Source organism: Andrena cerasifolii, chromosome 2, assembly GCF_050908995.1.
Source record: "Andrena cerasifolii isolate SP2316 chromosome 2, iyAndCera1_principal, whole genome shotgun sequence".
Taxonomy (NCBI): Eukaryota; Metazoa; Arthropoda; class Insecta; order Hymenoptera; family Andrenidae; genus Andrena; species Andrena cerasifolii.
In genome coordinates this window covers 21,810,953-21,833,261 of record NC_135119.1, presented here as the reverse complement: position 1 = coordinate 21,833,261, position 22,309 = coordinate 21,810,953, and the positions used below count along the sequence as shown (strand labels likewise).

The following is a 22,309-nucleotide window of genomic DNA, read 5'->3' as shown; positions in this document are numbered from 1 at the left end:
CCGGTGTGTTCATTCAATTGGTTCAGTTCGTTTTCAATTATTCGCAGGTACCTCGACGTCCAGGAACCTCGGCGAGTCGTGAGTATTCCGTTTCAATTAGACCTCTTAATAGATTCCTAATAGCACAGTGCACTCTTGCTGTTTCAATATCTTACAACAAAGAATTTCGTCACTAATACTCTTTTTTTCTCCCTGCTAGTGCTTTACCGTAGTCAGAACACCTTGACTGCTCGCCTGACAGTGTTCCCTTCGAAAATAATTTTTTTCTGAGCGTGTAAATACTTGCTACTACTTCTCACCCTAAATTGAATTTTAAGTGCTTGGAAGTCTCGTGACCAATGGCGCACCCAGAGGGGAGCCAAAGGGCCCAGGCACCCCCCGGAGAAGGGGCTTTGTAAAAAGAAAACTGGATTTTATTCCTTGAATAATTTTTTATTATAATCATCCAATGAATTTTATTGAATTCTCGTTGAAAAATACTTTCATCCCTTCGACTCGGCTCCCTGAAAATTAAATCCTGAGTGCGCCACTGCTCGTGACAGCAGAGCGCTTCGCAATCGAGTGGAAGCTCGTCAGGAAAGCAGTCGACGAAATACTTGGTCCTCGATCCTCAATTTGAAAGTTTTTATCCATCGGTATTTACCGTATTGCCAGCAGATCGCACGATTACAGAGACTTCGCGGATCCGGCAGCGAGCGTTAGTCTCCTCCGTTTTGAGAAATCGAAAGCTACGGGCAGTGTCGATAGCCAAAGGCAAGCTTCTTTCTATTTCTTCCTCAACAACCATCAGGCTTCCGCCGACCGTCAGCGTTCACTCACCATTTTATGGGATACACTGAGACCACCTTCGCATCCGACTAACATCGCACAAGCTTCGATCCACACTGTTCTGTCTTAATCCATCTTCTAATCAATGTTGCCCCCATGCGCGTCGATTTCACGCCCACAGCGAATCGCCGCATTACAAGAGTGACGAACGACCAAAGTGTCTCTAAAGAGCGCAACTCATCGCACTCGACTTTGGCTTATGAAAATTAATATTCAATCGCGGTTTTATCGCATCGCGGCTCTTGCCAATATTCAGTCCGCGCAACAAAAAGGGGAGAGTATAATTTGACACAAAGTGAATCCGTATGAAGGATTTATGCGCGTTGTCCGAGAAAAATCGAGTTTTGCATATCATTGCGCGCAATTATCGTTTATTACGCTTAATTTGCGCGCTTCCCCGCGACTGTTCTCGTTTCTTTTTCAAACGTATTATGCGCTTACCGATCACCTTCGGTCGCCACGTTTCCGCGCCATTAAACGTCAGCTTCCTGAAGTTTAGATTCTACCGTGTGATCATTGGTAATGATAGCAAGTTAGCGAGCAATTAAAATGTGCAAGCGATAAATTCCGGGTAGTCGTAAATCCGCCGCGAAAGTTTTGCTCCGAGGTGGTCGGAGGGAAAAAGATCAATCTTGATTAATTCAGATTTGCCGCAGAAATAAACCTGCCGCGCGATCTACCTAGCGTCCGTGATTGTACTCATGAATAAAAACGTTATCGGACATCTGTTTTCGCCGGTACTACCGTAGAAATTTAAATGTTCATCGGCTCTCGGCGGATAACTAATTTATTTCGTCTAGCCATTTATGCTTCTGCCCATTTCGAATTCTTGCTTGCCATAGATAAAAATAACTTATGAACTGAGGAAACTTTATCGCCTCAACCGGTGGAAAATATATTTACAGTTTAAAATAAGAATTTACATAAAATTGCCACTTTGACATTTAGCTTTGCGAGTGTTGCATCATTTTTAGGAGAAAAAGACGCGCCACGTAATCATTTTCAACTTGAATCGCATGATAATAGTTTTTGCCAGTTTAAGCGCCAAATTTTGAAGACGCGTCACATTTCCATCGGATGGTTTCGATGAATCGAACAGTGGTTAACTTTTCATTGAATCCGACTAATTAGCCCGCGGTCTGCCGCGTGGATTAAATTAAAATCCTCCGCCAATTCGGATGTCCACATAGTTTTAACGTGCTGAACGTCTCGCGTTGGTCTCATTTCTGTATTTGGACTCGTGGCGTCCCAAAAATTTGTCCTGGCTTAAGATCATCCAGCGCAAACGCAGCTTGCAATTAAACTGGCACTAAAGAGTAGAACTTCGTTGATCAGAAGCGACACCGAAAGTGCTGGCCGTTACTCCAGAACGGAAGTGGACGGATCATCTCGAGGACGGAAGCCGAAACTCAGCTTGGCTCGGATCTTCAAACGCAACAAGGACAAAGTGTCTGGTGCCGACACGGACACCATGAGGACTGTTGTCACTGTCGACGATGAGAAGGTAATGCTTTTTAAAAGAGATGTTTAAGAATTATATTTTCAGCTGTGACATAAATTCTACATCTTCGTCAAATTTGGTTACTCCAAACTTTGGCTGTACTTCCGAATGGCCCCAGTGGTCGATCGACATATGGTTTAAGGGGAGGGGTGGGGAGCGCGTGTGGACCCTAAATCTAAAATTGTTGCTTCGGGAATTTATTAGTTTCCTAAATATTAATAACAATCTTTTAGCATTTCTGTTTACTTATTCCGACACAACGCATTCCACTTTCCAATTTGTTCTGGATAATAATAATAATAATAATAATAATAATAATAATAATAATAATAATAATAATAATAATAATAATAATATTAGTATTGGTTGGGGCTAGATGAGTGCGGGGGCGCGTAAAGCACGGTAGCGAACCGATGTGAGTTAGAAGATTTGAACTAGAAACTTGCGGATAAAATCCATCTTATTGGTCAGGGTGGATACCTATTACTCTATTGATAGTCAATCCTCTAGGGGAGTGATTCCACAGGCCAAAATAAGACGAAAATAGAAGATACAATTTTTTGGTATCGCGTTTCGTTTTCGAAAAAATTGACTTTGACTTTCAGCAAAATGCGCGTGCCATACAGGCGCCTGAGGGGCGCAGAGGTAAGAAGACAGCTTCCAGCTGTCCATAGAACAAATTGAGGGTCAGTATGGATCCCCGTTAGGGCTACGTGTATGCAGTTCAAAAAAATAATTTGTAAAAAAAATTAATAATGATTTTTTATTAATATTTCGGAAACTAATAAATACGCGAAGCTACAATGTTAGATTTAGGGTTCGCACCCCCTCCCTACCTCTCTCCTCAAACCTCGTGTCGTTCGGCCACTGGGACCATTCGGAAGTATCCCAAACTTCTTTAAACTGTGTCCCTTTAAAGTGTAAATCGATCCTCAAACTTTGACTTTTTCTGCTTTTATACGTCTATGAATTATTTCACGATTCAACAAAATCGAATCCCGTGGAAAATCATATGGGTTCCGCGAGCAACTGGGAAACACGAGTCTAAATAATTTCAAATTCATAGCTTCAGACCACTGCACCAGCTGCGCAGGAGAACAATTCTAATCCTGCTACGGGCGAAACAGGAATAGTCTACGCAGAATTGGATTTGACGCAGCAAGGTGTCGGTCCACGCCGCCTGAACGAGGACAAAACGGAGTACGCGGAGATTTTGTACACGAAACCGGCGACGGAAGAGCAACAGCAAACCCCCGCCGAATAAATCATCAATCGCGCGACATTTAACGCTGTAACACGTAATCAAACTTCTATCTTTCCATCATCAACAAACACGTTATATTAATCGATCCTTTTCGGTTGAATTCTTAAAACGTTTCGCCTTACACTTTATACATAACGATTAGTGTTAGGAAGTTTCCTTAAAACTTATCAATTTCATTTTACGTGAAATTGAAGACTAGTGAAATAATTAAGGAGTAACGATCCAAATCAATTTTAGGATAATCGCGAAAACCTTGACGGACCTTTACACTTAACTGAAAAGGATCTACTATAATTTTTAACATTTTTTACAAGTTACTCTATAAATCATTTTATGTAAGTTTAAATTTATGAATATAAGGCGACGGGAATTAAAAACGATTTAATACGTATCGCTTGTCAGAAAGTTGCCCAATAATCGGTACGTGTTGATCCAATTTTTCACCAAGTTTACAAGCAGCTACTTAACCGTAACTGGATTGCTGGAATTTTTAAAAGAGTTTCATAGACACGCAAGAATAGAAATTTTCGAAACTTTTTTACGGAACAAAGGAATGTAACTTTCAATATCGTGCTTGCACTAGTTTCCACGACCTAAAATGCAATTCGCAGCGATTCTAGCCACCCGTGTACTGTTAAAATTGTCCCGAGTCTACGGTTGAGGAATCACGCGTTTATAAACGCGTTACTTCGTTGCGCGTTTCGGGAAAGGGAAGCTGGTCGGTGCAGAAATGTGCAGCTTTATGCGGGTAAATGGATTTGCGTTACCATAAACCATTAGTGTTAACCGTTTGCCTTTCGACGTGCACCCAGTGGCAGAGAAACGTCGCGGAAGATTCAGCGTTCAAGGTTGGGCGAGGAGATGATAGAAATAAGTGTTCAGAAATAAAGGAGCAGGAATAAAGGTTCAATGAAACGTTGCGAAAGTGTATCGCGCGTACAACGACAGATCCTAATCATTTCCTCCGTGTGTGTGTGTCGATTTGTGGTCGTAAAACGCTGAGATACGAAGAACTTGATGCAGACCCTGAAGCAAGTACACCTGCTATAGAACACTGTACACCTCTGGTACCGCGAGAATCATTGGAAAACTTGTTTCTCCCACCATTTCCCTTCATTCTTCAATAAGAAGAAATGATATGCACATTAAAATAAGGTTCGACGACCCCTGGAAGACTGTTTATCAAAAATACACCCTGTCCAATCGAATTATAAAATGGCTAAACTAGGATTCTTTCAATGCAGTCAGAACATGGGACAACTAATTCGATTAATTATACAATCCATGTTTTCATGTAACTGTCATCGGCTCCAATAGCTAACAAAAAAAGAAAAAGGAATAAGACCACTCGTTCCTGTAGTCGTACCAGTTTTTCTCCTGCATTCACACTTTATCCGTTCGACAAGCTCTTCATCGTGACTAAATGTTTTTTCGCAAGTAGTTTCTGCGAGAGTTTGAAAGACATGGGAAGCTTAGATTGTACGAACAGGATCCCGTCAATGAAGAAATTACTGCTCCAGTGAGGAATGCATCAAGTTCCCAGGAGATATATGAAAGTCAGATTTATGTACTTAAATTCTATTGTTAATATTGTTATCGCGCATTTAAATGTAATCTATGAGTGTAGCATTTCTATAGTACGTGCTGTCCGCCAGGAGGTTGCTTGAAAAGTTCGCTTTGTATGAGTTTCTGTGAATACGTGTGTACGATATAATTAAATAGCTAACGGAACAGAAATATATCGAATTTAACGAGGATTCAACGAACAAAGATGCAGCGTATGAACAAATGTCTCTTACCCGGTTTAAATATCTTTTGCGAACGATTTAGAGCGCACAATACTTTGCCTTCGATGTCCTGCGCAGAAAGTGACTGAAGATAATTATTAAGTCGACGTGTCGACGATAACTTTCAATCATATCAAACAGAACGATCCAAGCTGCTTTAAAACGACGCGCGCTGTGTTTGTATATTGTGAATTTTCGAATGCTTGATGGATATATATTATACGAATCGTACTTTTACTTTCTTTTATACCGCGATCAGCGAGGAACCATCATCTTACAGTTGCGTGCGCCGCCATTCACTTTGTGTCCCTAGGTATTTAAGGCGTGACCTATCGTAATAATGCTTTCACTACTTACGAACGTCTGTATAATTCTTTTTATTAATATAATTCGTATATCGTTCTACTATTACCATTATGATTTCAATCGTTGTAAGCTTCGTCCTGTGTCATCGCCATCGCGGATAGAGTAAACTTGATAAAATAATATTCGCTAATTATGTATGTACTGTTCTGCTGTAAAGTTTTAAGTCTTAATCTTAATTGCCGTCCACTACTGACATCTCTTACGACTAATTTGTACGTTTCGTTTTTGTCAAATAAATTACAATTTGATCGACAAGCGGCGTGTTACTCGTTTCCTGGAGAAACAAGCTGTCACGTGGAGGGAAGTTTACCAAGCGCGATGTTATCGTCTGGATGAACACTTTCCTGGAAATTCAGCAACTACTTGCTGCATTAAAATCAATTATTCCGAATGTCGACGATTTTTTCATTCTGTTCATCGATCGACCTTAATTTTCACCGCGGAAAAATGTGAATCCATTTCGCAAGGATTGAAAAACGATTCGCGATCGTTTAGCAACCAAAAATGCGGATAAATTAATGTACTGGTGGTAGAAGCGATTAAGAAAACAAACATATAATTCAGCGAGGATAAGGAATTTTGCTACTTTCAAATATTTCCGCAAGAGTGGAACAGTGTTGGAAACGTTGAAGAATGTAAATGTTCCTACGAAGCTCTTCAATTTTCTCAGTTTTTGCTGAATCAAAATGCGCTTCGCGCTGAATCACCTAACCCGAGACAAACACCCGATTACCATTGCCTTCGATTACGCGGCTGATTGCGTAAGTTATTCGAGAAACGTATGAATTCTATGAATAAACACGCATCGGAACGGTAGACAATTAAATTGCATCACTGCACTGTATGTGTCTTTTATCCTCAAAAGCATGTTCCACAAGCATTGTTAAAGTGATCGTCCTGAAAGAAGCTCGCAGTACAAAGTACTTTAATCGCTGAATGTTTTTCATATGCACATTTATCAAAATTACTCACAGCTATAAATAGAGGACCACAGTAACAACGATCACACTCTTAAGAAGTTGCGAAGAAATACTTACATAAAGAAGAGGAGCACAAGCGCTAATGTACGTAACATTGCGCACAAACCTTCCCAAAATTATTCCAATACTAAGAATCTTATCCTCCTACTGTACATCGAACGTCGCTTTACTCCTCTGTTAATGCCTCATCCTCGGTGGCCTCGGCTTCTGTAACTGTTTCGTCCTCCGTGGCTTCGGCTTCCGTAACCGTTTCGTCCTCCGTAGCTTCAGTTCCTCTCTCAGTATCCGGGCTACCCGGAGATTCGTCTCGCGCTTCGCCAGGATCGGTCGCCTCCTCTTCAGTGATAGTGTGGATACCTTCTCCTCCATCAGACACTCTTGGCTCGCGAGGCTTTGCAAGCCGATGCTTGTACTTTTTATAAACACTCTGCCGCATGTCGGACGTCCACGCGCGGAATTCCTCGCGAGCAGTGTCGGTGAGGAAGCTACGAGCGGCAGAGCACGCGAGCGGCCTTGGCACCTTGGTGCGTTCGTTGGTAAAGTCCACGACTTTTGGGAAATCGTCACAAGCTGCCAACATGTCCGTGATAGACATCTGCACTATCTCTGGCGGCTCGAACGAATCGACCACCCGCTTCTCGCACAGCTCTGGCACGTGCTGGACCGCCTTAGGGTCGAACACTGGCACTTTCTTCTCCAGAGGAGCTGCCTGGCCAACGTTCAAGTGCCACGTGGTGCTGACAAACACGCTGGTCCTGTTGTCTTTCTCCAACACGGGCTCGACACTAGGCAGCTCAGGATTCTCCAGCTCGTGGCCTCTTTGTATGCCCACGGCAAGGTTCTTGTGATACTGTAGGTACGAAGCTCCGTCTGGCACCGTGTTAGCTCCAGGTATCGTTGCTCCAGGTCCATGCGCCTTCCCTGGAGTGATTCGTATAGGGTCCATGAGGATCTTCTTCCGGGTGTCGCGGGCCTTGCTGTCCACGGAGTTGAAGTCCTCCTGCTCGAACGTGAACGCGATCGGTGTCAGGCGGAAGTCGAGCCTCTGGTTCGTGTTCAGCATCTTCACCACAGCGTAGACCAGACAGTTCATGTTCCTGCAGCGGAGGACGTAGATCGCCCCGTGATCTTTGGTGAACAGCGGCGGACCCACCCAGCAGGGATCAGCCACGTAGTATCCGTCCTTAGCAGCCAAGGCCGATAAGATGCTTTTATTGCACTCGATCAGAACGTTCGGTGACTCCTCGAAAGCCAGCTTCAGCGCGGCGGCCAGGGTCATTCTGGTCCGAGAGCCGTAAAGAATCCCACAGATACCCTCCTTGAAGTCGATCGTCCACACGTGTGGGAAGATCTTGAAGCACGGCTGCAAGTTGTACTTGTTGAAATGCTTGGCGCACTTCTGCACGGCGCTCCTTAGGCTCTCTGTGTAATAAGAGTCCCCGCAGATCACGGCTGAATCCAAGATAGCCGGACCCCACCTGGACGGATGGCTGAGGTACTGCATGGCTAGGGTAGCCACGCAAATGGCTGCGTGGTTCTTTCCACCTCGCTCGCCGAATCTGGAATCGTAGGAGCCGATTGTACCCCACACGGAGTAAATGAGATTGGACACCTCCACGGCGTAATTGTTCCAGAACTGCTTCACGTTTTGGTTCCCTGTCTCTTCCGTTTCCTTCTTCCTCTTAACCCGCGATTTCACGATATCCGGCGCGTGCCTGAAGTTCCAATGGTAATCCAGGTACAACCACATCGGGTCCTCTTTGAAGGTCTTGAACGCAGGCACGTTGATCGTGTCCACGTGAAGTTGATGAATGAAGAAGCCGCTGGTCTCCTCCAACTGATTGATGCACATATGCTTCACCATCTGACAAACGGACGGGAAAATGCCCAGGCAAGCCTTCCCACCGTTTGAAACTTTCCTCCCCTTCTCGTTGCATTGGTAAGGGTCCAAGTAGTAATAGGCGTTCGTCCCTCTTGAGTACCAGAAACCGTAGCAGCAGTTCGTGAAGTGTATGATCCCGCTTGTTTGCGATTTGAAATATCTCTTCAAGTGCTTCCTTACCTACGGCGAACAGTTCCAATATCTATATATCAACTTCCATAAAAATTACTGTATTTACTACAAAGTGTTTCGCCATCCAACTCGTACAAAATAAATGACACACCTGTAAAATTTCATACTGATATAATGAAAGGTTTCTAACCTGAACATAGAAGTCGTTTCTCAGAGTTCGAGGATGCACAGTGAGCATCACTAAAGGGCCCGTGCTGTCTCTTAGATCGAAGATCCTGTTCATCACAGTAACATTGCGCAAAATGTGCTCGGTATGAAACTTCGGCTCCGGGAATTCTCTGTAAACGGATTCAGCTACCTCGAGAATTTTGTCTATCATTCCTGGCATGGGGCTTTGAATGATGTCCCTCTTCACCATCACCGCTAAGATGGCGACAAAGTAACACCTCTTCACTCTCGGCTCCTTTACCACGTCTCTGTTGCCCAAGCCAACCGTTCCGTGTACGAAGATCGGCTTAGAATCCGGTACAGTTGGTCTGAAGATCGCTTCGAGATCGTAAGGCGCGGTTTGCATCCTATGAATTTCTGGCAGCGACGTAACTGGCACCACAGGCTCGTGGAGCCCTTTGGTATCGCTGCAATCAGGGTCCATCTTTTGGGCGTAGGAGACAGTGATCACCCTCATCACGAATATAGCCGCGTCAGGTTGATCGATTTCCTTGACGATCAGCCTTAAAAACTCCTTCATGTCCGATGAGGTGATAATCCTCAGATTCTTCGTGCCCCTGGCTACCCACCAAGCAAAACAGTTCTCGTCCTTCTTCGTCACGCCCACGTGTGCGTCCCCGCAAGTTATTATGGCGCCTGTGTAACTAGGCGTCTCGAACACTCTCTGCAGGGACATCTTCAGGTTCCAGCCTTCGATAGCGTAAAGGGTGCCGTAATGCAACGGGACGAACACCACGCGGAAGACGTAATTGGCTATCTCGAACTCGGGCAACAGACCATCGGTCATATTGCCGACGGTCGAGTCCTCGGTGGCTAATATGCTGTCGAACGTGTAATCGAGGGTAGCCTCGAACAATCCCCTCACCGTTCTCACGGACCAAGTGATTGGGTCGTGGATCAAAGACCAGGCCATGATGCAAAGATCCAGGGGCGTCGTGACAGCCGTGTGCGCCTTGAACCTTCTGTCGTAAGTCTTCCTCCTGACCAACATCTTCACCGCCTCGAACTCGTCCAGACCCTGCATCATCTTAAACGAGGACTTCTTGAAGGGCGCCAGCAACGGGGTAGTGATTTCATTCTCCAGAACGATTACGTCCAGCATGGACGCGTTGTAATGCTTAATAGGCGCAAAGCCGGGGATCGTCATGTCGTAAACCAAGCTCGTCTTCGACTCCACCTTCACCCAGTCGGACAGTTCGATCAGGGACGTTTCCGACTCGGTGGAAACCTCCATTTCTGCTGACTCCACCACGCGATCTTCCTGCTCCGTCTTCTCGACGCACCGAACATTCTTCTTCTTCCGTCTCTTCCTGCGCCTCTTCATCTCCATGTGAGCGATGCACACCGTGTAGATTCGATAAGGCTTCTTCGCGTTCGTCCCGACATTGGCTTGAATTTTCTCGAGCATGGCGCCCAGGTCGCAGAACTCCATCAAGCAGGAGTACCCTTCTTCGCTGGCGTTCCCCTTCTCGTCGCACGCGTAAGGATCGAACAGGTAGTGCCTGTTATTCGCAGTCCAGAACGCGTACGAGCAATTGATGAACACCAGCACACCGGTCTGATTCTTCTCGAAGAACGTTTCCATTATGAACCGCAGATCGTCGTCCTCGGAGTTCTCTGGATCGGCATAGACAGTCTGCTTCGTGATTACATTGTACATCGTGTGGAGGATCTCGATTTGGTGGAACCATCGATACGGCTTGTAACGGAGCTTCCCGGTTCGCTGGTAAATCTTGTCGCCCAGGAAGATGAATTGGTCCAGCGTGCTGCCGTGAAAGCGATCTGGGTCCACCTTGATCTTCGCCAAGATGCATAGCAACGCGGAGAAGAAGCAAGACTTGAAGTGGCAGGGCTCGACCTGAGCACGATTCTCCAGACATATGTTACCTTGGAGTACTCGATTTCCATCCCCCGTAAGCTTAGGATAAAAATGGGACTCGTGTAGTCGATGGTGTCAATTAATTATTTTACAACAGAACACTGCAGTATTATCTTTGTTCCCCAGTATAATGAGCACCGAAAAAGTTTCTCGAATATCTTAATACATAGACGATTATTTCACAGAATCATTAATCGAACTGTAAGAACAGAATTACATATTTGCAAAGCGCGCCAAGCGACAAGGCGCTCGCCGTGGAGCGTCTGGCCGAAAACAGAGGACGATCGAGGTAGGCCTCCGTCCGCAGCCGACTCGTAAACATAAAGTAGTTGTTGCTAACCAGCCGAACGAACGACACGTTTGTCTTGTTAGTAACCTTTCCCGATTCCCTTACAGAATTATCTACATCGAAAGTTACTATACTCACTTTCAAACCAACAGAATCCTTCCGCTCTTGCCCTTTATTCTGACCACCCGAGGTTCTCGTCCGAATCGTAGTTTCTTCAGACTCCTCCACTTCTTTCGAACTCTTGCTCTTAGAATCCGTGCTCTTCTCTTCGGATTGCAACTGTCGCGGCAAGAAATGAACCGTGAATGATCGGATTCCCTGTTTCTAAGCAACGCGAAGTAGTAGCGCTACGATATCGCTCAGAAGTTCACGAACCTGATCCTTCTGTTTAAAATCAGGGAAGAACAGTTCTAGCAGCAAGTCCTCGGTATTGCAAAGAAGCTTCTCCATCAGAGCGTCTCCCTCCTCGCCTTTGGCCAGCAGGCACTTGCGTTTCTTCTTCTCGGTGCAGGTGTTCACCCTCTTCACGGCGATTGGCGTTCTAATGATTGGCCCGAGTGATAGTAATTGTGGTCTGATGCGAACCCCGACTGGTACTTCGGGTATATCGTCAAGAACGAAATCATCCCGTCTCTCGCCAGACTCTTCTTCTTCTTCCACAGCTTTTGCCTCTTCGTGTTGTATGTACAGATCGTCGATGGCTCTCAGAGGCATCAGGCAAATAGGTAGAATTCTAGAGTACAAGTATCTCTTTGGGGACAGCTTGATCATCTTCGAGGCCTTGCGCTCCTCGCCCGTGGTGGACGGCATAACCATAGCAGATCTGGAGGCCAGGTACATCGAAGAGAAGCCACGCTTCTTCTTCACGTCCAGCCGAGAGTCAATGGAGAATCTCGACACCAACGAGGGAATTGACCTCTTGGCTCGTTTCGTTTCGAGGAGCTTGACCAAGGTCTTGTTCGATGGCATGACGTATGGCGGAGGAAGATTGTACTTCAGCTTCTCCATGGCTATCTGCTCGTGTATTTCCGTTATATCTTTCTCGCGTTGCTCGGTGATCTTCATGTTGGACGTGAGTAAAATTAAATTCAGACGATAAGGCGCGTCAGGCTGTTCCTGCTCTTTAATTTCGAGCAAAGGATCGATTATTGGCTTCTCCTCCTCTGCCTCCAGTTCCCTTAAACGAGCTCTCCTATCTTCGTCCTCCTCCTCCTCTTCCTCCTCCTCCTCCTCTTCCTCCACAGCGAGTGTGGCCAGTATGTCCTCTTCTTCCTCCACCTCGTCCACCTTCAATTCGGCCTCCAGCTTCGCCAGATCGTCGTCGGTGATCGGTAAGAATCTCGTTTTGAACAGCTCGATACCGTCCTCCGGCACTACGATCTCATGCGCCGTCGCATACTTGCCAGGCTGTATCGAGTCCAGCTCCGCGAAGTGTATCTTAAAATCGGGCTCGTTGAACTCTATGATACCGTAGAGGAGATCGACCAGCTCTTTCAAGCCTGCCACTACACAGAACGACGCTGGGTAGTCGCGAAGGCGCCAACCCTCTCCGTCGCTGCCGTAAGGATTGAACAGGTAGAAATATTCGCCTTCCCTCCAAATGCCGTACATCAGCCTCTTGTTCTCCAACACCATCTCTGGGTACAGTTTGAAGTAACACTCGAGAGCCTCCCCAAGATTCGCTAGGGGAGTCGCCTCTCCCTGAATGACCGTCATCTTGGTTTTGTAGAACACATCGTCTTCGCCCAGCTTCAGCCTGATTGGCAACATCGTCAGGTCTAAGTGGCTCGGTACAGGGAACAATTTCTGCTCTTCCTCTTCCTCCGCGCCCTCCTCATCTTCCTCCTCCTCCTGCTCTCCTAATAATTCATCCTCCTTTTTCTTGATCTCTGGACGCCCTCTACGGATCCACTCTATAACGTCGCCGTATGTTTTGTCACTGACGTCGACCATTTGATCGATATCTATGTTCCGCCAGCCAGTAGGATCCTTTAGCCTTCTATAAGCCAGCGCTGTAAGCGCCGCGATCAATCCTTGCTTCCCCCGTGACCTGATTTCGAATCCTTCGTCCAGGATGTTCTTCGAGCCTTGAAGAACCAAACGGTGAGGATTTATCACATTGTACCCTTTGATGACCCTGACGACCGGCTTCTCTTCAGGTTCCTTTACTTCATCAGCTTCTTCGGTTCCCGCTTCGCCCTCCTCGTCCTCGGTGTACTCGTCCTCTTCGCGCTCCGTCCGCGTATCTTCAAACTCCTCTTCTTCCTCCTCTTCATCGGGCACTTCCTCTGGCTCCTTCTCCTCCTCGGGCGGCATCACCACGTACGTCCGTGGCTCGTCGTCCGTCATCATGTACAAATCCGCATACCTCATCAGATCAGGACACTGGACAGCGACGTCCCTCATCTTGTCCATCTCGGGCCGTATCGTCGGCTTCATGTCGGCCACTTCGCCGGCAACTCGCATCTCGCTATCCCTAAGTGCCGTTGGCGGCGCTTGGGGCCTGCGATTCGTGCCTTTCTCCCTATAGATCACTCTCTCCAGAGGGCCACCCGGCGTGGTCCCAGTCTTCACGTACAGCACTCTGATCCCGTGCACCACGAATGGGTCCCTCTCCCTGCTCCCAGTGTTCTCCATAATCGTCTCCACCACCTGGTTGATGGAGCTGTTCATCGTCACGCAAGCCGCCTCCCCAGGCTTCATGGTGCCGTCTAACTCGGCCGTACCGCTCCTGAAACCTTCGTCGTCGCAGGCGAACGGGTCCATGAAGTAGTACGTGTCCTCGTGCTTCCAGATGGCGTAGAAGAAGCTCTTCACGTCTAGGAGGCCGCAATCGTGCGACTCGAAGAACTCGCGTATACCGCTGTCGAAGCTGAGCTTCCCCTTCTTATGACCGTAGCCGGGTATCACGTTCGTTCGGATCTTCACCTTCGCGGAATAAACGCCGAGGATCACGTCGCCCATGGCGTCGTCCAGCCGCAGCATGAAGTCCCCGGAGTCCAGGTCCTTGTCCAACACGCGGACCAAATCGACGAAGTAGATGTTCGACTGGTTGAAGATCAAGTCGACCAGGGCGCTGGTCCACTTGTTGCCATTTACCAGCCGCGAATAGACTGCGGCGGCCAGGGCTATGACCAAGGAGGTCCGCCCACGTAGAGGCTTTGGAATGGCTGGATGCATTATGTGGTAAGAGCCCTGGACTACAGCCCGATACTTCTCTTGCACCTTGTAACCACTGGGTCGCCTTTGGGGCTTACTGTCGGCCTTCTCTGGCTCGTCGGCGTCGGGTGGCTGAGTATAGTGCTCGACGCCGCTGATGGCTATGGAGTAAAGGACGAAAGGCTCGTCCTTCACGTTGCTCTTCTCCAGGATAATAAAGAGGACTCCTATCAAATCCCTGACGAGGAACAGCTTCGCCGTCCCGCTGACACCGTCTGCGGCTGGCTCGCAGGTCTCCGTTCTAGCTTGACCGTCGAATATGTTGTAGTACTTCGCGTCCTTCCAAATCGCTATGTGCAACACGGGCGAGGACATGATTCCAGCGTTGTGCCGTTTAAAGAACATGTCCAGCGCTTTCACCAGGTGCAGCTTCGTGGGTTCCACGGAACGGAACGTGCCGGCGTATGCCGCATCCTCGATGCTGACGTTCACGGTGAGCTTGTTCTGCACGCAGAGCGTTCTCGTCAGATCGAGTATGGATAGCAATCGTCGATCGTCGGTGCTGATGTCCTTGTACGATTCGCAGTAAAACGTATCCCCGTCCTCTACGATCTGGTCGATAACCGCCTCGTTCCAGCAGCGTGACTTGTACACCGTCGTTGTTGCAAAAGCAGCTATCGCCGTTGCTCCACCCTGTCATTTCGAGCGATAAGCAACGGCGATCGAACGACCGAGAGCGCCGAGTATCTCCCGTCGGTTACCATTACATCGCTCCGCGCGGATGCGAAGCAGACAAAATTGAAGGGTGTGCGCGGTTTCCATCCAGGCGACCGCTCGAGTTTAAGCGAGAGTGGTACGCCAAGCGATTTCATCTTACCGATCGCGAGGAAACTACTATCAACGGGTCGGGAGACTTGCAATAACCGCGATTTTCAATTGCAGAAACTCTGGCGCCTGATTACAGGCAACTGGGATATCTGGGGTATATGATCTGTATATCGTTGGTAGTGAACGTCAAACGTCGAAATGATATTCTAGATTCTAGAAGGACACTTTATGTATACAACTTCCCTCAATTTTGGCTACTTTACATACCTGCGAGCTCGCAGCAAATCTGATATCACACAATTTCTACATCCACCTTGTTAATCAAGAAATAGAGATATTACGCGTTAGGGCGGAGCGATACTATGTAGGCGAAACTTTAAATTTGAATTTTGCAGATGGCCTGGGTGCGGGAGAGTTGTCTTTTGATTAACCGAATACAATTGTAAACAAATTTTGGAAAATATTCATGCCTGCAGGTTCCTTTTTCTCCTAAAAATGATTATATACTAGCTGATTATATAATCATTTTTAGGAGAAAAAGGAACCTGCAGACATGAATATTTTTCCAAAATTTGTTTACAATTGTATTCGGTTAATCAAAAGACAACTACCCCGCACCCAGGCCACCTGAAAATTTAAATTTAAATTTTCCGCTCCGCCCTATTACGCATTCTAGAATTGGAGAGCCCTTGTAGAAAACGCATTAAGTGCCAAAATAAAATTCTATACTATAGTATTAGCACGTAAAACATTTCCCGATAATTTTTTTTCTTAATTTTGACACTTACAGTGTTTTCAGAAACGTGCCTTTTCTTGACTAATTGCCGCGACTGCTTCAATTGATTTCAATGGAAGCAGGAATTCATATTTGCTAGGTTTATTCGATTTCAGCTTTTATTTAAAATGTCGTATACCGACCTGATGGCCCCTAGATAGCGGTGAAAACTTGGGCATATTAATGTGAGTCATTCCTGCGCGAATTCCGTATCTGACGCAGGATGGAAGCTGGGGCCTGATTTCGGTAAGGGAATATGTGTCGTCCGGCAAATTGAGGAAATGATTTAAATCATTATATTGCTCCTGGAGATCCTCGTCGAGCTCGTCGCTGCTCGGCGCATTATTGTCAGCCGCCCGAACCGCGTCGGTCACTCGGCCAATCGCATCCACGGTCTCGGTGGAAACTACTTCCTCACATTCCGCGAGTTGCTTCAGTTGTTCCTTCACTAATTCCCTTCTCTCCCGGTTTAACTCAACGACCGACTTCCCCTTCGAGCTCTCCAGATCCATCTTGCCGATTTCAATGTCTTACGGCGCCACGTTGATTCCTCACGCCGAGCTTCTCCGACGATCGAAATCGCAAGCAGCGGGTAAAGTGTCGTGAAAAATCAAACTTGTAACATTTTCGCGTAATGTTCGATGTATCAAATAACCTATACCCTCTTCGAAGAACGAATTTGAAGTTCCACTGAGAATCTTCTTCACCCACAGATTATTCATGCCAATTCCTTAGTGGCAAGTAGCAACGAGTGATTTTCAGTTTCATGCTTTTGATGTGACTTAGAATTTTGAAAAGTTTTCCAACCCCCATTGGGGACGATGTACAGTATGAAATGTGAAGTGATATGTTTACACAAGTACTCGCTTGACGTCTGCTAAAAAAGAAACAATCGATAGGAGTCTCGTGCCGCCCTTGCGACAAAATTCATAGAAGTAACAAAATGTAACCGTGTAATTTAAGCCACCGAGATAATACCTCCAAACTCCATCATGTACTTAACGTAAAAAGCTATCAGGAACACTAAAACCCAACCAAAATGTCACTCCACAAAACTACGAAACCTCCCCCTTTAATAATTCATCTGTAAACCCAGCACACGTGCAACCCCTTTGGTTAATAGACCCTACGTCAAATTACCCACGCATCAGACAATATGTTTCACCGTCCCGAGTGTCGAAGGTACAGGCAATGGAAACGAGACCAAGCCAGCAAGTTATTGGGCTCGCGGAAAGTAGAGGAGGTAAAAAGGAGACGCAGACAGCCAGTTGACTGTATCGATGAGGATGAAGAAGAGCATGTTACGAAGGCGGAATTGAAAATCAAGTCTCGCGAGTGCAAAAGGAAGAGGAAGAGGTCGAGCAAGGGAGGGTCGAAAGCACAAAGAGTAAAGCAGATAACGAAACACGTTTCCCTGGCGGATTTATTCCTGAAGTGCATTAAACCCCCGATAGAAGTGAGACAACAACTTCTTAATCCGCGCCATATTGCATGCCTGCAGGATACTCCGTCAAAGATGGACATTGCGGCAGAGATTATGGAAGCGACAAGTAAATGTTTCTTTCTGACACTGATTAACGCTGGGAATCATTGCATATTAATATAAAAACCGCGTTGCTTAAGGGGGTACTCTCCTGGGACATTCAATTTTTTTTTTAACTTTTTTGGGGACTTTTTTATGGACTTAATGAAAGATTTTTATTAGGGGCGTGACGGATTAGGTGTAAGTAAATTTTTCTAAACTAGAACTAGTTTGCAAAACTTTAAACGCGTTTTTCTGAAAACGGTGTTTTAGAAAATGTTTGCCACGATATCTCGAATTCTATTTGACCGATTGTGCCCATCTTGTGCACGCATCTTCAGCAGACGTGTCGCTATCAACCCCAGCAGAATTAGGCGGAAATATTTTTCTATTCTAATTTCTTTTTAATTTTATAACCCGAAAAAGACGAAGAAAAATCGCGAAAGTCGACACTTAATGTTCAAACTGCAGCCATTTTAAGAATTTTTGAAATTTCAATCCAAATCTGCTGCCAACGATAGTCATGTACGAATAATTCGAGAATCTTTTTGGTTTCTTTATATCGGATGAACAGAACGACCAGAATCATGGCAACAAATCGAGCAATTTTTTTCGAGGTGGTCGGTTTTCATGGACTGTGGTGCCATCTTTATTGCATATTTTCAACCAAGAAAAATTTTTATTCATAGTTTAAGATATAATAAATATACAGTAGAAAGTTCAGCATAAAAATCTTTCATTAAATCCATTAAAAAAAATGACACAGTAGAATATCCCAATTTTCTATGCAATTAATTGGATCAATGGATCTCCTATAATTAATAATAATATATAATAATAATAATATATTTATCTTACGGGACAAGCCCATCACAACAAGTATGTGCAGTACAGTAATTTGCACAGATAATATATTTCTTCTTCCTCATTCCTACACTTACGTCGTACTTCCGTAGGGTGGTTCTTGCCGAGACAACCTCGCAGGACCAGGTTTCGTCGAGGAATGCCCGGTCGAAGGCGACCAGTTGCAAGGAAACGAAAGGATGTTGGTGAGAAGGTAGACCAAGAAGAAGGAAAGGCAGAAGAGAAACCAGACGACGAAGCAGCGGGTGGAAGCAAAGCCCAAAAAAGGCTGAAAGGTAAACGAAGGAGAAGAAAGGTAGCGTGTAGGAAGGCGTGGAAGAAGAAGGACTCGGATGATGACAGCGAGTGCGACAGTATTTGCTCGTTCCACAGCGAAGTGTGCCTCGGAGGTACTCGATAAATTAGCGTACCTCACCTTGAGCGTTGCTTTACATGTCTGTTCCCCAGGACTAAAATTAACACTGCAAGACAAGAAAAAAATAGAAGCTTATCAACGTCAAACGAAAGACGCGTAGAGCTAAGGTGAAGATTAATTCCATTGCAAAACACTGACACTGGGTAAAGATCCGTGGAAAAACGAGGATTTACGCGCACATGAATTACTGGAGGAGCGGAAGTCGCGAGTCTAGGAAAAATAAAATAACTCTCGGCAAAAAGCGATCGATTAAGTGTAATATCGAAACTTCCTCATAAGCAAGCAGGTGGACATATCGTGTTAGCAGGATCTACCGGACGATTATCGATCTTCAGCGAGCCAGTAAAATCGTGGCAATTAGAATCGCGGCCGTGTCATGTAACGCACTTTTAACGAGATGACATAACGAGGCACTGATGCTCTGGAATCGCTGTAAAAAAGTGTGCCCTGTTTGCAGGAATGAAGGGGGCTCCCTTCTAGTTTCGCGCCCCAAAGAGACGGACGCTCGGTTCGAAGGTAACGGGTAAAAATGAGCCAGTAAGTGGACCAGCGACGAGGTATGTTCGCGTTCATGGAATGCTGATAATCGCCGGTAAGCGGAGTTGGGAGCGTTGTAACAGAATTGGGATCAGTTCCAGGTACCTTCCGTAATATCTTAATGATATAATCGCAGATACAGAAACGGACACCAAGTGGGTTGCGCGTCACAGCATGACAGAGCAGTGTCAGTTCATTGGCAACTTCTCCTGAGAACGACTAATGTAATTCTCCGCAAACCTGTCCTTACGATGTAAGAAGAGTTCATGGGTTACAAACGACTGGCAATAAACGTGACGATACAAATTGTTCCTTGTTATCGAGGGAAGATTTTCCTCCCTAACAGTATGGAACAGATAAAAGATGAATTTAAAAGATAGCTTCTGCTATGATGCTTGAAGCATAAGAAGTCTAACAAGCTCCAAAGTTTGCAAGATGCTTACGTATTGTTCAGACGTTCAGCTTTCAGTGACTCTCTCAGACATTCTGACTCGTAAATTCCAGTTGTAATATTGAAACCAGTCGACACTGCGCCCTCTATGCTGGTCCTTAGGGATCGCCATTCGACGCGGAGGTGCGAATGGTCCAATGGGGTTTCGATTCGTAATTTTTGGGCGGTGTCTAGATCCTGCAGGGACCTGTGTCCTCGGGCAATCCTGCAGAACAGGATTTCGCCCAAATGACGTTAATTGAGGGTGTGTATGGTAGCCATTGCGAATATTCGGCGCAGGGAGGGAGAATTCGAGGGTCTGGGCTTATTTTCTTTTTTATACCCTCGACTTTCCTCAATCATTCTTCGGCGATGTTACAACTTCTGCGCCAGGGAAGGGGAAGGACAGGATACGACTTTTTGTACAACAGCCCCTTCGGGGATTCTTTCTCTCCTTCCAAAAACGATAAACCTGGGTAAACCCCGAATAAATTACATTCGTCTTCCCGCACGTTCCGTCATTAGCCCCGGACACGAGCTGAACGCCTTTCGCTCTTGAATAGGGGAAGGGAGATTCTGGGAAACCCTACGTAAAATTTGGACTTCCCCATGCGATATATTCGCAGTCCCTTTTGGCTCGATTCTGACGGGAAACATAAAGGGGGGAAACCGTAGAAATTTTCTGAACTTTAAAATCTAACTTTTGTTAGAAACACTTTTTAGTAAAATTATTGGAAATGCCTAAGAAATCGTACGTTGCGTTGAAGTGATCACTTTGTATAAGGGGATCTCGAAATCTTTTATGTGCTTAGGGCCTCTAAAGGTTTTAATTCGGCCCTGCATGCAACCCTGATGTTAATACCACAAAGGTGTCGAGATCGATTGGAAATCGAAGATCCTACTTGCATTCCAAGGTTAGCAGAGTTCCCTTGATTCAGTTATTAACGATAATCACGTTAGTCACTCCGTGAAAGCCATCCACTGCAAAAAGGAGCCATGCAAGCAACTCTGTCTGCACAAGTATTTACTATCAAGCGTATTCGTTGGATTAAGTAAACGAACAAGTTGACAGCGGATTGATTAAGCGTGCGTACGCAGCCGATATTCAACAAATTGCTGTGGCTAATGCGTACTTAATTAGTGTTTCCAAACAGTATATCTATGTAGACTTACTTAATGAGTGCGTACTTATTGAGTACAAACACTATATCTATGTAGATATACTGTTTGTACTCATTAAGTAAGTCTATGTAGATATACTGTTTGTACTCATTAAGTAAGTCTATGTAGATGTACTGTTTGTACTCATTAAGTAAGTCTATGTAGATATACTGTTTGTACTCATTAAGTACGCACTCATTAAGTAAGTCTACATAGATATACTGTTTGGAAACACTCATTAAGTACGCATTAGCCACAGCAATTTGTCGAATATCGGCTGCGTACGCACGCTTAATCGATCCGCTGTCAACTTGTTCGTATATCTATGTAGATATACTGTTTGGAAACACTCATTAAGTACGCATTAGCCACAACAATTTGTCGAATATCGGCTGCGTACGCACGCTTAATCGATCCGCTGTCAACTTGTTCGTTTACTTAATCCAGCGAATACGCTTGATAGTAAATACTTGTAGATATACTGTTTGGAAACACTCGTTAAGTACGCATTAGCCGCAGCAATTTGTCGAATATCGACATCTAAACACCGCCTACGAGCTGAGCTGGTGTCTAGTCTAGATACAGCACTGCTTCCGCACCACCGATACGAACGGCCTAGTGAGCAGATAGATTATTACCATTTTTTACGCAAACAAACCGACCCCTTATCTGCACATAGTGTAACTGCCCGTTATCAACTGACGATTTCAGGCGCGTCGAAAAGAAAAAGTTCTCGTCCATGATGCTGCGCTCAGTGCACGGACAGTCGTCGACGAAGACGTCCAAAACTGCACTGAATCTGTGGTAAAATCGACCAGACGGGTTACTAGATTTCGGAATCTTGCTCGCCATCGAACGACCGTGATCGGTGGCCCTGTGGCATCCAGAGTACGAGCGACCATGAAGTTGTACTACGACAAGATACCGAAACTGCTCCGTAAGTAAAAGATTCGTTCACCCGAATCTCGTTATATAGAAAAATCGGTTCCAATACTTCTGACCGATTCAGGGGAATCCTATTTTTTGGACTGAAAACATAGCAAACTTTCGGATTTTTTTTAAGAGACTAGTGATTCGATGCGTCTGAAATTTTTACCATGTCTTTATGCATTTCTGATGAAGTTGCAGTTTTTTTTTTATTTTTTAATCTATCTACATAAATAAAAATGTAAATGTTCGTTTGTTCAAAATCTTAAATCTCCGAAAGTTCTTCACCGATTGCTTTGAATTTTTGACACAACGTTGCATTCGAATACACGCGTGTTTTTATATACCTACTATTATATAGATGTCACACCTGTGACAGGTAAAAATACTATTATGTAAAGAGAGAGCTGATTTTTATGTTTGCGGGAAACTCAAGACCTATAGAACCGATCTCCCTGAAATTTTAACACGTTATTGCTGGATACTCTAGGACGGACATAGGCTATGTTGCATGTCTAAAAAACGCGTTATTAACATGGAACGAAGAAGCGCCTG

At 45.4% G+C, this 22,309-nt stretch overlaps 5 protein-coding genes across 9 annotated transcripts in view; 3 read left to right on the top strand and 2 right to left on the bottom strand.

Moving 5' to 3' along the window:
* The window catches only part of LOC143378974 (uncharacterized), a 98,803-nt gene extending 97,937 nt beyond the window's left edge, over positions 1-866 (bottom strand). Inside the window, exon 1 of one of the 2 annotated variants that reach the window (XR_013088398.1) lies at positions 644-776. Coding sequence is in view for 1 of the 2 variants with exons in the window: in XM_076831193.1 (XP_076687308.1) it covers positions 820-864 (45 nt within the window). In the remaining variant the exon portion in view is untranslated. Of the gene's footprint in view, positions 1-643; positions 777-819 lie in introns of those variants that run through there. The other variant, XM_076831193.1, reaches the window with a different exon arrangement.
* Positions 1-6,001, top strand: part of Fas3 (fasciclin 3) — a 352,366-nt gene extending 346,365 nt beyond the window's left edge. The window contains exons 8-11 of one of the 4 annotated variants that reach the window (XM_076831167.1): positions 48-78; positions 673-753; positions 2,164-2,332; positions 3,396-6,001. In XM_076831167.1, coding sequence (XP_076687282.1) covers positions 48-78; positions 673-753; positions 2,164-2,332; positions 3,396-3,593 — 479 coding nt within the window. In that variant the 3' untranslated portion in view covers positions 3,594-6,001. Of the gene's footprint in view, positions 1-47; positions 79-654; positions 754-2,163; positions 2,333-3,395 lie in introns of all 4 variants that reach the window. The other 3 variants (XM_076831165.1, XM_076831166.1, XM_076831169.1) reach the window with 3 other exon arrangements.
* Positions 5,407-17,547, bottom strand: LOC143378949 (uncharacterized). The gene is made up of 5 exons (XM_076831105.1): positions 16,042-17,547; positions 11,512-14,988; positions 11,275-11,415; positions 8,931-10,886; positions 5,407-8,788 (listed from the first exon to the last, which is right to left on the bottom strand). Exons 1-5 carry the CDS (start codon positions 16,408-16,410, stop codon positions 6,893-6,895), a joined length of 7,839 nt encoding a protein of 2,612 aa, XP_076687220.1. The 5' UTR covers positions 16,411-17,547; the 3' UTR covers positions 5,407-6,892.
* On the top strand, positions 17,055-19,483 carry LOC143378442 (uncharacterized). Its single transcript, XM_076830150.1, has 5 exons — positions 17,055-17,448; positions 18,368-18,673; positions 18,732-18,985; positions 19,157-19,291; positions 19,373-19,483. The coding sequence occupies exons 1-3, from the start codon at positions 17,055-17,057 to the stop codon at positions 18,797-18,799; spliced, it is 768 nt and encodes a 255-aa protein (XP_076686265.1). The 3' UTR covers positions 18,800-18,985; positions 19,157-19,291; positions 19,373-19,483.
* A 2,077-nt stretch (positions 19,484-21,560) lies between these two features.
* Positions 21,561-22,309, top strand: part of LOC143366348 (scavenger receptor class B member 1) — a 43,806-nt gene continuing 43,057 nt past the window's right edge. The window contains exon 1 of the mRNA XM_076807389.1: positions 21,561-21,764. Coding sequence (XP_076663504.1) covers positions 21,728-21,764 — 37 coding nt within the window. The 5' untranslated portion in view covers positions 21,561-21,727. The remainder of the gene's footprint in view (positions 21,765-22,309) is intronic.